Source organism: Anthonomus grandis, chromosome 10 (genome assembly GCF_022605725.1).
Source record: "Anthonomus grandis grandis chromosome 10, icAntGran1.3, whole genome shotgun sequence".
In the NCBI taxonomy this organism is placed as follows: domain Eukaryota; kingdom Metazoa; phylum Arthropoda; class Insecta; order Coleoptera; family Curculionidae; genus Anthonomus; species Anthonomus grandis.
This window is the reverse complement of record NC_065555.1, coordinates 3,835,146-3,851,519: the sequence shown is the minus strand read 5'-3', so window position 1 is coordinate 3,851,519 and position 16,374 is coordinate 3,835,146. Positions and strand designations below refer to the sequence as shown.

General features: G+C 33.8%; 2 protein-coding genes across 3 annotated transcripts in view; one reads left to right on the top strand and one right to left on the bottom strand.

Annotated features, from left to right (window-relative positions):
* Positions 1–16,374, top strand: part of LOC126741623 (interaptin-like) — a 30,014-nt gene that overhangs the window by 13,332 nt on the left and 308 nt on the right. The window contains exon 8 of one of the 2 annotated variants that reach the window (XM_050448134.1): positions 2,094–5,057. The exons of the other annotated variant lie outside the window; for it this stretch is intronic. The gene's annotated coding sequence lies outside the window, so the exon portion shown is untranslated. Of the gene's footprint in view, positions 1–2,093; positions 5,058–16,374 lie in introns of those variants that run through there. 2 annotated transcript variants of the gene reach the window in all.
* On the bottom strand, positions 2,127–4,432 carry LOC126741624 (prostaglandin reductase 1-like). The gene is made up of 6 exons (XM_050448135.1): positions 4,291–4,432; positions 4,122–4,224; positions 3,891–4,073; positions 3,714–3,832; positions 3,392–3,652; positions 2,127–2,373 (listed from the first exon to the last, which is right to left on the bottom strand). The coding sequence occupies exons 1-6, from the start codon at positions 4,394–4,396 to the stop codon at positions 2,144–2,146; spliced, it is 1,002 nt and encodes a 333-aa protein (XP_050304092.1). The 5' UTR covers positions 4,397–4,432; the 3' UTR covers positions 2,127–2,143.

Below are 16,374 nucleotides of genomic sequence, written 5' to 3'. Positions count from 1 at the left end.
ATATTCGCTGGAACTTGTGGGTTTCCTGGATCAGGATACAAGTTGGCACTACATTATTTTGAAGCAATTCTAAATAATTATCGCTATTCAAATTGCCTTCAATAAAAAAGGGACCTATGAGCTGATCTTCAACAATACCTGCCCACACGTTAACCTTTTCAGGGTATTGAGTATTGTCTTCTCTCGTCCAGTGAGGATTTTCCCTGGACCAATAGCGGCAATTTTGACGATTGGCATGACCGTGAAAAGTAAAGGTGCACTCATCAGAAAACATAACATGTTCTAATTGGATCACATTGCTGTCTAACATTGCCATCATTTGTTCACAAAAATACATTCTCCTGTCAAAATCGTCTTCCGTGAGCTTCTGGGTGGGTATAATTTTATAGGGATGCATTTTGTTTTCTTTTAATAGTCTAATAACTGATGAATAGCTAATATCGAGTACTGGGGCTGCTTTCCGAGTAGATGTATGTGGGTGTTCCTCAAACTCAAGCATAATAGCCAATTTGGTATCCTCACTTATTGCATTGGCAGCTGCTTTTTTTACCTGCCTAACATGGCCCAGCTCGGGGAATTGCTTTTCTATTTTACTAATTGTCCCTTGGGTTAAAGGCGGCAAATTTAGAAATTTTTCGTGAAATAAGCGAGCTACTTCCATTTGCGTCCGTGTATTATCTCCATAGCCAATCATCTCTAGAATTGTTATTTTGTGCATTTCTGTTAAATGAACCATATTTTTGGCTTGTAGTTAATAAAATTTAAACGACCATAGCACTGACGACTACTTCTGTCATGCAACATGAGTCAACATTAAGTCTGGCATTTTAAACCAAAGTAAACAACAATTTTTAGTTTTTTTTTATTCTCATATCAAGTGATATTAAGTGAGTTGTAGAGAATCTTGAAAAATAAATAATTTTCTTTTCTAAATGTAATTTTTTGAATTTTACTTAATATTTCCGAAACAGTCAAAGGTAGGTATAGGACACTGTATACAAAATATGTCTAAAATGATCTAAGGAATCTAAAAATTAATTAACATACAGGGTGTTATGTTTAAACTAAGCAAGTTGGTATTGACCACCGTTATCTGATACACCCTGTATAAAAAGTTTTTATGAAAAAAAATGCGCAACTATAAAAACCAATCGACGTGTTGGAGCATTTTTTCCAACACGCTCCCATCTACTTATTAGCTAATTTATTCCATTTGGCTGACACACACTGTATAGTTCAATCAATCAGTATCAATAGCCATAGAGGCTAATTACAGATACCACCTATAATATGTAATGTTTTAATTTCAAATTTTAATCTTAAAGTTTCAAGATAAATAGAAAAAAATAAAAAATTTCAAACTCTTGAACAAAAAGTCACAATATATTTTGTTTAATGATTAGAGAAATATCAAAAAATTGAAAATTCGAAGCGCAATTTTCAAAATCTTGTACTAAGGGCAGATATTTACATTTTTTTGAAAATATTCAGGCAAATATGTGCAGAATCGACAAAATATTGAAAATTTAACACTAAATTTCAAGCCTTGACTATAAGTCAAATATTTTTTCAAAATTTTCAGGACAAATAATTTTCAAAAATTCAAGGCACAATTTGCAAAATTTTGAACAAAAAGTCAAGACTTTGTATTTTTCTTGAAAATGTTTAGGACAAATGAAATGTTGAAAATCAAACCTTGAGCTTTCCTTTAAATTTGGACAAAGGACGAAGAAGTCAAGAATGTAAAACTTCTATAATTCAAGATCGAGTTTGAAAATATTGGATTAAAAGTAATTTTTTGGACAATTAAATGAAAATTGAAAATACCACAATTTTCGAGTAATTTGACCATTTCAAATTAAAAAAAAAAAACTTTTACGATCAAAATTCAAAGTTATAAGCCTAAAGTCAAAATTCAATTTTTTTTAAATATCTCAAACAAATTAAGAAAAGAACGAAAATATCAATAGCAATTTCAAATCTTCTCCAAAAACTCGCTTTTTAAATACCTGATATTACAAATGTTTTCTATACAGTACACCAAAACTAATTAGCTCAGCAATCTTAGGACTAAAATCCCCCTTCTTTTTCAGGAACAAGGCACAAAAACCCCGAAAAAAACACACTGAACTGAAAAACTATATTAAACCTTTACAACAGCCTTGCCAGTGTTCGCGCCCTTTAACATATCGGTGAACCCGTTAAACATGTTGTTAAACCCATTAGTGACCGTCTCTTGGTACTTCAGTTTCCCTTGCCTGATCCATTCCAGGTTCTGCGTTATTCCTTCCATCCAACGGTGGCTCCAACGTTGAACCATAAAACCTTCCATTTTCAGTTGGTTGACAATTATTGCGTTCTGGATAGCTGGAGCTAAAACAACATTTCTAATAAATAAAGTATTTATATCATAAACGACCGGACTAATAGGAATCCAGTTCAGTAAATTATTTACTTATAACCAGTTTTACCCCCCAGAAATTATTAATAATGTCTTAGGCGACCGGACTAAAAAGCACCTGTGCAACGTAATGCGTTGTTAGAGCGAGAGAGAATAGGCTATGCGTCGACGCTATTGGTTTAAGGGACGGAGTTGGGTGGAGTCTTATAGTCCGAGCGTACGTCTTAAAAAGTAAAGGCTAAATTGATTGGAATATTTCAACCATTTAAAAGTTAAAATGTGCAACAAAGTCAAAAGTTTATTGAAAAGCAAATTTACAGAGAATTCCTAAATTTACAATAAACATATAACAAACAATTACAAGTGTACTTAGAGGTACAGCAGAAATAAAATAAAATTAACCTAGACATATATGCACGCAAATTACAATTGTCATTAAGGTTCTGCAACATAGGTATAGATAGGTCAAGAAATTCTGTGAAAGAATAATTATTAGCAAATCGCAATAAAACTTTTTTAATGACAATCAAAATCAAATTTTCGTCTATCGAATCCTTAAAGGCAATAAATTATACATGCGCTTTCCATAGTGGAAAATAGTATTTCTACTTAAAGTGCTCTGAGACTGAGGGACCTGAAGGTTTTGTCTAGAACGTGTTTGGTAAATATGTATAAACAGAGGGTTACAGTGGTCCCTATAGTCTGCACATGATAAGACCCTAACAGCTTTCTTCTACAGAAGAAACAGAATGTAACTTAGTAGCAGTACAGTAACCAAAGAACAGGATGAGATAGGTGAGATTCAAAAAGGGCATGATATACTTCTTTTGAGATGCCTGAGCTATTAGTCTCCATGGCTACTGTTCTTATTGTGTAAATAGCTTCCAACTAAAGGTACCCAAAGTGACGTTTTTTCCATCAACTCCATCCTCGGAAACTCCTCTCTATAATATTCCCTAAACCTATTTCTTGCAGCATTTTATCCCTTACCTTTAGGTACACCCTCGTCATTATATCCAGATATGGCTCCGCACACGGATATTCTGCCATATTTATTCATCTGATTAAGCACAACGCCACTAATATCACCCCCAACGTTATCAAAGTAACAATCGACCCCATCGGGGGCCTGCCTCAACAGTTCTTCTTTGACATTCTGCGTCTTATAGTTGATAAAACTGTCAAACCCCAGCTCCTTGGTGAGCCACTTGCCTTTCTCATCTGTGCCGGCGATCCCTATCACTTTACAACCTAAAAAATTCCCCCTTGATTCACCCGTTTCGTTCTTAATAGGGACCATCATCAGACAGACCTTTGATCTTGGCTATTTGACCCACGTGGCTTCCTACAGCCCCAGCAGCTCCACTCACCACCACAGTTTCACCCGGTTTAGGGTCGCATAGTTCCAAAAAGCCAAAGTAAGCAGTGTTCCTATAGCAAAGAAGAAAAAATTGAAAATCCTCCCTGAAATGTTAATATATTAGCTTACCCGGGCATTCCTAGCACCCCTAGGCTCAATGAGACCGGAAGATCCCCTAAATCTGGTAGGAGCACCACGGGTATTCCGCTATGCTCAGTCACGTCATCCCGCAGAATTGTATGGGTTCTCCAGCCGAAGTTTCCCACTACATATTTCCCCCGGGGGTATTTGGAGCTTCTGCTCTCTGTAATTCTGAGGATTTTATTTAAGAAAAAGTGGTTCAAAAGGGATGTTTCTTACTTTGCTACTTGCCCCCCAAGCATGACGGTGTTCAAGGGTATTTTGGGCATGTAGGCCCTCATGTACGGATCCACGCTCAAGTAAACCGCTTCAGCCAAGTATTCTTGTAAAAAACTCAAATAATTATGATGTAATTATGCTCTATTAGGGTAAGATATTGCGGGCTTACCATGCTCTTGAAGCGGCGGCAATTCTTCGCGCTCCAGTTTAAAATCGGTGGGTTTGGGGAAGCCTCGGCTTCTCTTTTGGAGAATGTACTTTTGGGCCCTAACCATGATCGTGCCCTGTTTCTGAGTGATGTAATGACAAATGTGAATTTTATAATAAATTATTGTGATAAGGGATCTTATCGTCGAGGACTTCAAAAGTGGGACGATGTGCTGCTGTTAGTTATCGAATGCATGATTTCGTGACAATATAAATGGTTTTATCTGATAATACACTTCAGGGATTTTTCAAAATTATTGGCTCATTTTTTTCTATTGTTGCCATTGTTTAAAGGTCCACTCGCACTCGTTCATTCGCCAAGAAATGAGGAATGTGCCATCAAGAATACAATAGTAGGTGTTCGGTGTTAACGAGTGGAAAACACGTGTGTCATAGCGTCAAACATACTTCGATGTGAAGTATGTCAGTCATCTTTAAACACTTTCTCAGGCAGTTTGAAAATGTCTTAAATTCGGATTTTTTTATTCCCATCTTCAATAAAGTTCCACGCATTTCCCACTAATTTTAAGCGCACGGTATAGTAGAGCGACATTTAAATTTGGCGCCATAATCAAAGTTTAAATTACCCGCCTTTATGACGTGACAAGCCCCTGCCGGTTAGTACTACTCCTCGACGTTCAGAGGGTGCAACAGTCAACGACGTTTCCTATCTAGTCTATGGTGAATATTAAACTAATATAATTAAAGTAATAAAAATTTAAATAATTACGTGAAGGTGTTTTTTTGCCATCTCCCATAAATATTAACATATAAAACATGAACGAAAGAAAGAAGAAATCGAATAAACATCACATCAAAAAAAAAGACGTGTGGATGCGTTTTGTGTGTGGATGTGTATTTTTTTTATGGAGTAACCTTTTTTTACTTATTGGCCTTTTTTGGTCTGTTTTATTTCAGAAAGTTTGTAATAGTCGAGTTGTATTTCTCCATTTGTCCTCATTAAAACCCTATTTAGCAGATCCACAAGTGTTTTCTTGTTGGCACAGATTATGGCTTAAAGGAATACATACTACCAACATGGCATGGGTTATGAGCATTTTATGGATTTTTAAGAGAAAAATCACCCTGGACCTTTGAGTGAAAACCTCATAAAAATGCCTGGAAGTTTAGAAATGATGATGGGTCAAAGGGACATTTTTCTGGAATTAATTTTTATCGAGTATGATTCAAAAAAATGACTGGATCAATTGACTGGTATTAGTGAATAATTATATATTCCTGCCAGGCAGTTTAGAGAGAATTGAGTCTAAAAGCATACAACTTTGTTGACTTTATCTCCTCTCGAAATTTCACGGAGTAGAAAAATGACTCAATCAATGATTTAGTTAATAATGATGTATTTCTTACAGGCAGGCGAAAGTAAGAGCCATAAAAAGAACTGAGACTAAAAGTTTAAAACATTTTAAAATTTTTGTCCAAGCAAATCCAGCCAGTATGATCAAGTGTTGTGACTCTCTTAATTTTGCACCTAAAACAGTGTTTTGTATGTAAAGTTCTTCCTTAGGAGTTCTTCCATGATCAAAAGGTTTTTAAGGTCACTCAAAGGTGTCTATGTATTCAAAATTCCTGCTTATTTCTCCTTGGTCCATCTTTCATAAATCTGAGTCAAGCACAGGCAATATTTTTAAGTGAAAACCTCATAAAAATACCTGGAATAGTTTTTTGAATTATCATGAGTCAAAGAGAAATAACTGTACTAACTATGTTTAAAAGAATGTTTGAGAAAGACGGTAGTGAAGACTGGGAATACTAGTAGATGGTTCAATAATGCAGACATAGAGCGAAAACAGCTGGAGACAGCATAAACAAGACTGCTTGCCATAAAATGAGTACCATCAAATAGCAGAATATGATCGAAGAAACTTGGACAGAAGGCATAAAGAAAGCTATTACAGATACCTGAGAGAGGAAGAACAGTGTGAAACAACAGAAGGCAGTATAGAAGTTAGACATCGGACAAGGATAAAAGATGTTTTGAACTTGATGACTCAATCAACTGCCTGGAATTAGTTAATAATTAATTATGTATTTCTTCCAGGCAGTTGAGAGAGAAAAATAGTGACAACCGAGTCTCAAAACACTTTGAATTGTCGAAACAGTGGGCTGCCAAGGCAGTTATAGGTCTCCTAATGGACCCGTCATGCCCCACCGGGGGTTAACAGAGCCCAACGGCCTTAGAGAAACCGATAAGGCTCTCTGGTCTTAAGGACTTAAAGTCACTGAAACTGTCACTGAAACCGTAAGTGCTTGGCACTCCTCGACTACATGGTCAACGGTTTCATCCTCCTCACAGCACCATCGGCATTCCGGGTTGTCCGCAATACCGATAGTATGGAGATGGCTTCTTAAGTTAAGCCAGTGACCGGTTAAGAGACCTGTCACTAGCCGAACTTCGCGTCTTTTTAGGCGTAGTAGATTTTTGTTGAGACAGGCAGAGGGCCCACCTATGTGCGCTTTTGCCTGTCTCATACCAGGGGACTCAGTCCATCTTCGGTGGGTCCAGTTGTCCAGCAGACCCTTCATTGACGCGACCGCAACGCATTTGGGGATACCAACTATGGGTTCCGGCCCCATCGGCACATTCGCGGATCCCAGTCCCAGTGTCAAAACACTTTTGACTTTTTATTTCTCTCTGTAAAGTTCAGGGAGGAATAGAAGAACGACTTGATCAAGTGCTTGAAATTAGTTAATAATTATATATTTCTTCCAAGCAGTTGAAGAAAAACAGAAAGAGAGAGAAGTCTTTAGAACTAAGTCTAAAATCCTAAAACACTTTTTGTCCCAATTACCACAGATCCTAATCACTTTTGTATTGTAACTCACTGAGTTTTGCACGTAAAATACATTTTTTTTTAATGTAAAATTCATCCTTGTAAGTTACTCTACAAATCTATAATCTACAAAACGTTTTTGAATATCACTTAAAAAGTTGCTGTATATGTATTCAAAATTCCACTCTTAGTCCGTAAGTCTGAAAATAAGTCTCTGGTAAATCTGAGTCTGGTCCGGTAATTTTTAAGGTACAGGAATTCGTCATGTATGAAATTATTCATTAGGAATCGCTTTAACTTTAAATGAAAACCTCATAAAAATGCCTGGAATAGTTTTTAAATTATCTTAGGTCAAGGTGAGATTTTTCTCAAAAGGTTTTTGAGCATCACTCAAAAGTGTCTTCAAAATTCCTGTTTTAGCCTCTCTTTGATCCATCTCTTGTAAATCTGTGTCTAGCTCAGGCAATTTTTAAGCTACAAGAATTCTTCATATATAAAATTGTTCGTTAGGAATAGCTTTAACTTTAAGTGAGAACTTCATAAAAATGCCTGGAATAGTTTTTGAATTATCTTAGGTCAAAGTGATAATTTTGCGAAAAAAAATGTCATCAAAATTGTGTTGCAATAATTGAATTTTGCATCTAAAATAGAGTATTATTAGGAGTTTCTCTCCAATCTCCTCGAAAGGTTTTTGAGTATCACTCAAAAGTGTCTCTCTAAATGTATTCAAAATTCCTGTCTTAGCCTCTCCTTGGTCCAAAAATCTCTGAAACAGGTGTCTAATGAAATGAATTTGGCTATCCCTATATACATTTTCAAGAGCCCAACTGCCTTAGTTGATAACTTATAGGCAAAAAATGAATTCGGTGATAAATAGCATATATGGGATATTTCCCGCCAATTCGGCAACATTGACCGATTTTTTTACCTAAAACGATCACTGTCACTGGCATGTGGAAGTAGCATTTTTCCTGTAAGGCACCGTTGTCATATTTCACACCAGTGCAGCCATTCTTCTATAAAATCTGGAAATAAATGTAGAATCTGAAAATTCAATAATAGACAGGGTGCGCCATTTAAAAAATAACCATTTATTATCAGACATTAATTTAGTAACAACCGATTTATTCTTAATGCATATATTGAAAGGCCCTCGCATGAAATTTCATAATGCATTGAGCGTTCAACCATAGAACCGGGCATATTCTTATAAATCACATCCTTATTAAAAGAAATTTCACAATTTATGACGAAAGTCCGATGACCGATGACTAATTAATTAAATTAAATATATCATGAGGTTACTATTGGAGGCATCATCCGAAAACAAGTGAACGCGCGCACTTTGTACTCATCGTCACGTTTCCCAGTTAAAGTCGAATTAAATATCTCGCGAGTGTGTGCGTCAGGCGCATTTTATAATTTACTTGTGGACGCGATACTTACTGTTGCTGCTCCGTGCCTTTTTATCATATTTAGCAGTACCTTAAGTGATTTATATTACGGTAAGTACTTTTACAATTTCAATACCTAGTATATTCTCTCAATTAATTAATGCAATTAGGATATATTAATTAATTTCGTTGTGCCTATTAGAAGATGCCGGTACGGAATGCGGCGGAGGCATGTGGGAAAAAAGTTGTGAAAAATGGCCGCATACTCTTTGTTCTGATGGGTTTATTGTTTGGTGCATCTAAGCGTTCTTTTTTGATAATTTGCTCGGTATAATTTATTCTTTTACTTTCTTAAAATAACAGGAATAAAGATCAATAAGGAGGAAGCAAAACGATCTTCTCCTATGAGGAACTCTTTCCTCAATCACTACTTCATGGCAATATAGGTTCTTACCAAAAAAAAACAACTTTTACAACACTCTGTCAATATGTCCATGAAGCTATCAATGGAAAATCCTATATTGATATTATCTATACAGATATGGAGAAAACATTTGATAGAATGAGATACTATATACAAATTTCAAATCTTTGTCAGGCTTACATGTATCTTCATATATTACTTTCAAGTCAGGTGTCTTTCCTTCTGGAATTCCACAGGGCTCCAATGTTGGACCACTCTTGTTTTTGACTGCTATCAATGACGATTTCAAAGATTTTCTTTAGATTCAATCTGAGAATAATTATCAGATGTTGCAACATGCATTTTGTCATGTTGTACAGGAATTAATAATTCAAAAATGTCAACAAGTGTTTGTAGGTCATTCACTTTAAATGGTATAATCGCACAATTTTTAATTATACAACAACTTCAATAATTGTAAATTTCATAGTTGCAGTATATTAAAATAATTAATTTCATCTGCAAGGAATTTTAACTTTATATGCAATAAACCATATAGAACCTTTTTTTAAATTCTTTCAAAATTGTTTATATGACATTTATGAAATGGTTACCAAATACCAGGTACTTGAATAGTCTAGAACAGATCTCACAAGGGAACAGTAAACATTTTTAAAAGACAATACTATTAAGGTCAAAAATCTCAATAGTTTTACGGCTTTATAAATAAAATAAAGTCGTCATGGTTTTTAAAACTTAAAGTTCGAAAAACACTCCTAATTAATAACTCTATTACTAGAACTTTTGCCAATATTGGAATATCGGTCTATTATTTGGTCTCTTCACTACAGTGTCTTGATAATGGTAATTAAAGGCTCATGGAAGGTTTTTCAAGCAATTTGGCATCTGGAATTCTCCCATTTATAAATTCTCTCAATATTTTAACCCATACCCTTCATATATTAACATTAATCCAGCTGGTCTGAATCAGTTTAAAACAATAATACAAAATAAACTGAAACAGAACTGAGTAGGAACTACATCATTGTATCTTAAGTTAGTATTTGTATGTGACTTCAAAGCTAATAAATACATAAATCCCCTCTATAACTCATATCAAATTTTTGCTTGTTTCAAAGGTTTTTTTTGATCTGTTCGCAAATCCACTTGAAGGAATTAAATATAAAGTAATATGCAGGTAATTTGAAAATAGTATGTTCTTATGGTACAGCAATTTGGTCCATTCCATGATTCATGAAAATAATAATAAAATGTCTTTATTCAGCAAATGTTACAATAATGCCTATTTGCTTACAAAGGCGAAGAGTAGCTACAAGATACTCTTAACTTTCATTAAAAATACTAAAAAATAAATAATAATTGCAACTATACTTATAAATTACAGTTCACTATAGGTACACTTCATGTTTCTTCAAAAATTCTTGAGTCGCCTATTTACTACTAAATGTATTTGAAATGTTTTTCAATATAGGTCCATCTTCCACCAAACCAAATGAATAATTATTATTTAGGATGTACTATATTTATCTTTTAACCATTTTTTCCCAAATAATCAATCTCTTCAAGAGTTTCCCTTTTATTGACTACTTAAAGCCAAGTATTTTTAAATACATTTGTAAGGTGAACTCCATCCCAACCTCATTGTTTTTGTATTTATTACAGACAATGTTCATAAATGATTTAGCAGTACCTGTGCTAAGTTCCTTTCTGCATCTAGCCTCACCACAATCCCTTTTGTTGCAATCTTACCCATTGTTGAATATGGAACACTGGTTTAAAGAGCTCAGTACTGCTTGCCCTGAAATCTTGGATGTTAAGACCATAATATTTGGTCCCTTAAAGTTTATAACCTAAAAATTTAACCTGCCGGAAGTTTCACAGGTTTGAGTATTCAATTGCTTCGGGTTTCAAAAATCTCTAGATCCAAGATAAGCAGTTTTACAGAAAATGTAAAAAACCTGTAGTATCAAAACTGTTTAAAATACATTTATAAAATTTATTATATGTGAAAATAGGACCCTTCTAATAAGGTTTTTTGACAAAAAAACATATTTTTAGGTGTACTACTAGAGAAACAATTTGATAAAAAAGTTTGGATGTAACGAGTTTTGTTAACAAACAGTGGATTCAAAGAGTTATGAAAACCCGAAAGTGATAAATGATCCGTATAGTTTATGAAATAATGCAAAATATTTTGAAAGTGTTACCTACAAAGTTATATTTTCATTAATTTACAAAATAAAATTCAATTCAAAGCCCATCGTCTTCTTCAATATTATAGATGACATCTTCAGTATTCGCATTGTCTTCCTGTTCTATCGCACTATTATTGTCAATAATATTCTTGTAGAAAGTCAAATCTTCGTTTGGTGTATATCTCCAGTCCAATCCAAAATGTTTTTTCAAAAGAGCATCAACATCTTTAATTTTAGCTTCTTTAATAGAATGAACTTTTGGCAACGGCTCAGGCTTTATTAAAATAAAGTTTTTCCTTTTTTTTAGCACCGATTTATAGGTACCAAGATCCGATCTAAAGTTTACTTCTCCTTTAATAACAATACTTTTACCTGCTTGTTGGTTTTGTTTCTTTATAGATATTCTCTTTGCAGTTGAAAATTGGAAATGCCATTGATTAGGTGGCTTAATACAGACCTCAATGTCAGTCAAAGATATCAAAATCTTTTTCAAGATCAAGTACGGTCGCACCATCAGATAATATTTCTCGATATTCTCGTGGATCAAGGATAACTTCCTTCTTTTTAACTTTTTTTTCGGCTCTGCCAATGACTCTATCAGGTGGCAAAAACGAATGTCCTACAATGGGAAATATTACGTGAATCTCTTGAACTGAAGTTTCTGTAAAGTAAAGCCAATGCATAAGCATGCCAATCATGATGGAGTTTTTATTTTGCCCAGGACAACCATCGCCAAATAGCTTAATCCACTTAGTCTCTGCCAGATTAAGTGTGGACAATTTGTGATTAACCATTGAAACTATTTCATTAGATCCCTTTCCTCCTATGTTCTCGGTCCAAGTGTAAGAAGTTACAGTATCTTTTGATTATGTTGCCTTAGAAAATGACCTTCACATATGGTAAAGTTATACCAATAAAATTGTCTTGAATAATAGACTGACTGGTCTGGAACGCGCAGCAGCACCAAGTTTTTTTTGACAATCAAAACTAAGTTTAATGGTATTATCTTCTGGCTGTTTAAGAAGCTCATAAAATGCTTTGGCCTTAAGTTTGTGAACTCGTGATTTGCACATTAATTCTGCCTTGGTTTCAGGATTCGAAGCAGCTGTAATTTGACATTTTAAGCTAATGCATTCAGAACATGCATCTGTAGCTGGGGTTTGAAAGCTTATATTAAAATCTTGGGTAAAAATGTCCCTGAAGTAATCATATTTCACTATTAGATCTTTATTTTCACTACAGTATATTTTCCAAAGTTTCCTAATACTCAGTTCACTTGCCATATATTGACGTTCGGACTTATTTCTCGTGTTATCCTATTACTTTTTTTGAACATAATGCCTGCTTTTTCGGTCACCACCCCGATTTTCTTTGGGAGGACAATTATCTGATAAGAATTTTTTGCTCAAATTCTGAACTCTAAATCTTGAGATTCCAAGAATTGGTAGAAATGCATTGCTGCAAACACAGACAGTGTTCCTTTTTTTGTTTTAATAAAATAAGATAAAGAAATTGAATTGCTGCGTGTACCTTTAACTGGACGGCGTCTCTTCGGAACATTTTGGGAAGTATACTTCAGAATAAAATTCTCCTGTTCAATCTTTGTTTTATTTTGATAAAAGCATGCATGAAATTTCCTGCCTAGTCAGATCAGTACAAGCAAAGGTCTTCTTATGGTTGCATTTTGGTAGACTTGGAAGCAATTTGGGTCTGTATATACAAAAAAACGTACTTTTATGTACCTAACTAATTACATAAATACATGAGTACTGACCCTGCACTTTTTGTGTAGATTTCCATTTCGAGAGATCTGCTATTTTTTTTCTCTACCTTTACCAGGTGTTATAACTATAATAGAATAATTCTCCATAACGCTTTACTGACAGTAAATTAATAATTGTTATAAGTTGTGTTATTAAAAAAAACGTGAAAAATAACAAAACGAAAATGAAATCGTTACTGTATTGCAGTCCGATGTTTACTAAAGGCGGGCAAACAAAATCAAAACAAATTGCAGAATTAAGACAGTTTTGAAACCGTACGACAATAATATAATATTTTATTATGGGATGTAAGCAGTTTTGATAACGGAATAAATGAAAGGACCTAAAGAGTTTTGAAATAGTATCTAGGAAGGAGTGAGAGAGTTCTGCTACCGTGGCCGAAATATTACATATAATTTTTATTGGATTGAAGAAGTTTTAGTGCAGACATTATTTAGAGAAAGATAAAAAAGCAATTATAGACGGCAGCAGGGCCCTTACCTCATTTTTTGTATAAAATGGATTTAGAGAGTTTAGAAACCGGACGCCTCAATTGCACTATTATTGCATACTCAAACAGAAATACAGAAATTTTTAATTGATGTGATTATAATGTTTCAATTTCCTCTAAAACAGAGGGAATCTGGATGGATTCAAACTTATTGTTGAGGGTCACATTAATCATGAACACTACAAATAAGGCAATGAAGGTGCTTGGTTTCATTCAGAGGTCAAGTGTGGACTTGAATGCTTTAATGCTCTCTTGTTAGACCAATTTTGGAGTATAGGTCAGTCCAGAATACATTTTTGAGAATTGCTGCATTCAGAAGTGGATCGAAATTTGGCTACACTAGACTTGAAGACAAATCCTTTTAGGTTTATATTTTCTACATTAAGTAATGAATACTTCAGTTATTGTCACTTTTTGAATTTAGACTTCCTTCTTAAAATATCAAGGACACTAACTTTGTAATCCCATTTCACCACACTCACTAACTATGGCATGAATGAACCAACTACATGACTGGTTCGCAGAACTAATGGCCTGCTGATACTTTTCACTAAACTTAAATGGAATTTATTATATATTTCTATACTTACAATGTAAATGGATTCTATTGGTAAATAAATAATATTAATATACAACTACACACCTATGTATAAGTTTCTGGGTGATGATCTTAAGCTTTTTAATGTTTTCAAAAACCTTCGAGAGGATTCTCCATATTCTTTGTCTAATTGAGGATGAATTAGCAATGGATGAAGGAGAATTAAGGTTTTTGCTGCTACTGAGATAGAATCAGTTTGTTGATTTTCAAATATACTTCCATACATTCCTACAAGTGTAATGACTCTTTCTTTTTCTAATATGATGAAATTTCGTGCTGGTTTCTTTTTCTGATGGTCTATTATGTCGAGGAGACATCAATTTGTGATTTCACCAAATAGAAATGTCTTTTATGGGTTTCGGTAGAAGTAGTAAAAGTACAGAGACAACCAAAAACCAACAATTTGGTGTCTCTGAAAAGTAACATCTTGTACGTGCAATGCCTGGAATATAATTTGCAAAATATTGTTGATAGAATAATGTCTTATTTCTTTCAGGAATATTAAAAACACTCGAAAACCCAGATTGGTATTATCCAGGGCCATTGAATATATGAAAACATAAATAATATCGTGTTTCCAGGATATTAAGGACGTTTGAAGTCCAGGCATTTGTGTGCCTAGAATAACTCTTTTACTACTTATAAGTCTCTCACAGGTATTTGAGTTACATGGAAAGCCTGGAATAATAATTTAAATACTATTGTGCCTCTTTTGGTCATTTGGAAGTAATCTGATAAGAGGTTTAGACTTTTGTTTTAATTCTAAATATTCTAAAGTAATTCCAGGATTTTATTCCAGGCATTTGTGTGCCAGAAATAATTTTTTTACTACTTATAAGTCTCTCACAGGCGTTTGAGTTACTTGAAAAACCTGGAATAACGATTTAAAAACTCTTTTGGTCATTTTGATGTAATCTGATAAGAGTTTTAGAATTTTGTTTTAATTCTAACGTAATTCCAGCATTTTATTCCAGGCATTTGTGTGTCTGGAATAACTCTTTTACTAGCTATAAGTTTCTCACAGGTATTTGAGTTACATGGAAAGCCTGGAATAATAATTTAAATACTATTGTGCCTTTTTTGGTCATTTTGAAGTAATCTGATAAGAGGTTTAGACTTTTGTCCTAATTCTATTAAAAATCTCCCTTCAGAATTTTGACAGGCTGTGACAAGTCGTGCAGGGTTTATTTAAACGTAAAGATACTTTAGGGCCATTAAGGACTATTTAAATTTTAACGACTATTTAGTTATTCTATCCTGAGAAATAATAAATTAACATAGATAAGGGATTGCTAACTTAATTTCACCTAACTTCAAAAAACAGAATTTTAAGCATGAAACAACAATTGTCATACGTTGATTTTTTTGTGTGGATCTTAAAAGTCCGCTAAAAGGAGATGCAAAGCAAACGTCGGTCTGTTATTATTTATTAAAGTTGTTAATGATTCTCTTACTATTTAGTCCGTAGCCATATGTGATGATTTCTATGTCTTAATTAAAATTTGCTAAAAACTATTTGTTTAAGAAAATACGAGTATTTCCTATATTATTATACAACAAAAAATTACCCCTGGAAGGTAGATTATCCATGACGCTTAAAAGGGATTTTTATGTTTAAAATCGTGATTTTTTGACTTTTTCTTGTGTCTACCGTTGTTCTTTTCTCTCTTATCAACTTTAGGTTGCATTTCTTTCAATGAGTTGAACCCATCCACAATGTACTAATCAACCACTTGGACTAACTGGAACCAATTACTACTACATTCATTTAAAAACCTAATCGCTTTGCTGTAAAATAACAATCAGCGATTTTAATTAATTTTATAAGGTTAAATTAAAAAAAAAAGATATAACAACATAAAACCAATGTCGAAACGATTATTGCGTATATCGGCAATTTCAACGCTGCTTCTTATAATATCGATGAAAAAATTCATTTAATGTTGCGTTGGTCAACCATCATTTACTTCACACTGGATGCCTATATTATACTTTTATTTAAATTATTAAACATTTTCAACTTTATTGTATTTTTCTCGTTATCATTTACTGCTTGAACTTTGGACTTGTTTATACTTTACCTTATATGATAAAAACCCATTTAAAATACATTGGGAACCAGACGACACTCGCACGCACTTTAATCGTTATGAGATAATTAACTTTTTTCTAGTATGACCTGTTCTGCGGGGACAGGGCAGGTTTTCGACCTTTGAATTGAATTAAACATAATTTATTGGGTTTTTCTAAAAATAGCTATATTATTACTGCACGAGAGCCGATTAACAAAGATATTCATGTAATAGTAACGTTTTAAATCAAGAGTGATGATACGTATTAATAAACATAGTTATACTATATACGAGGCG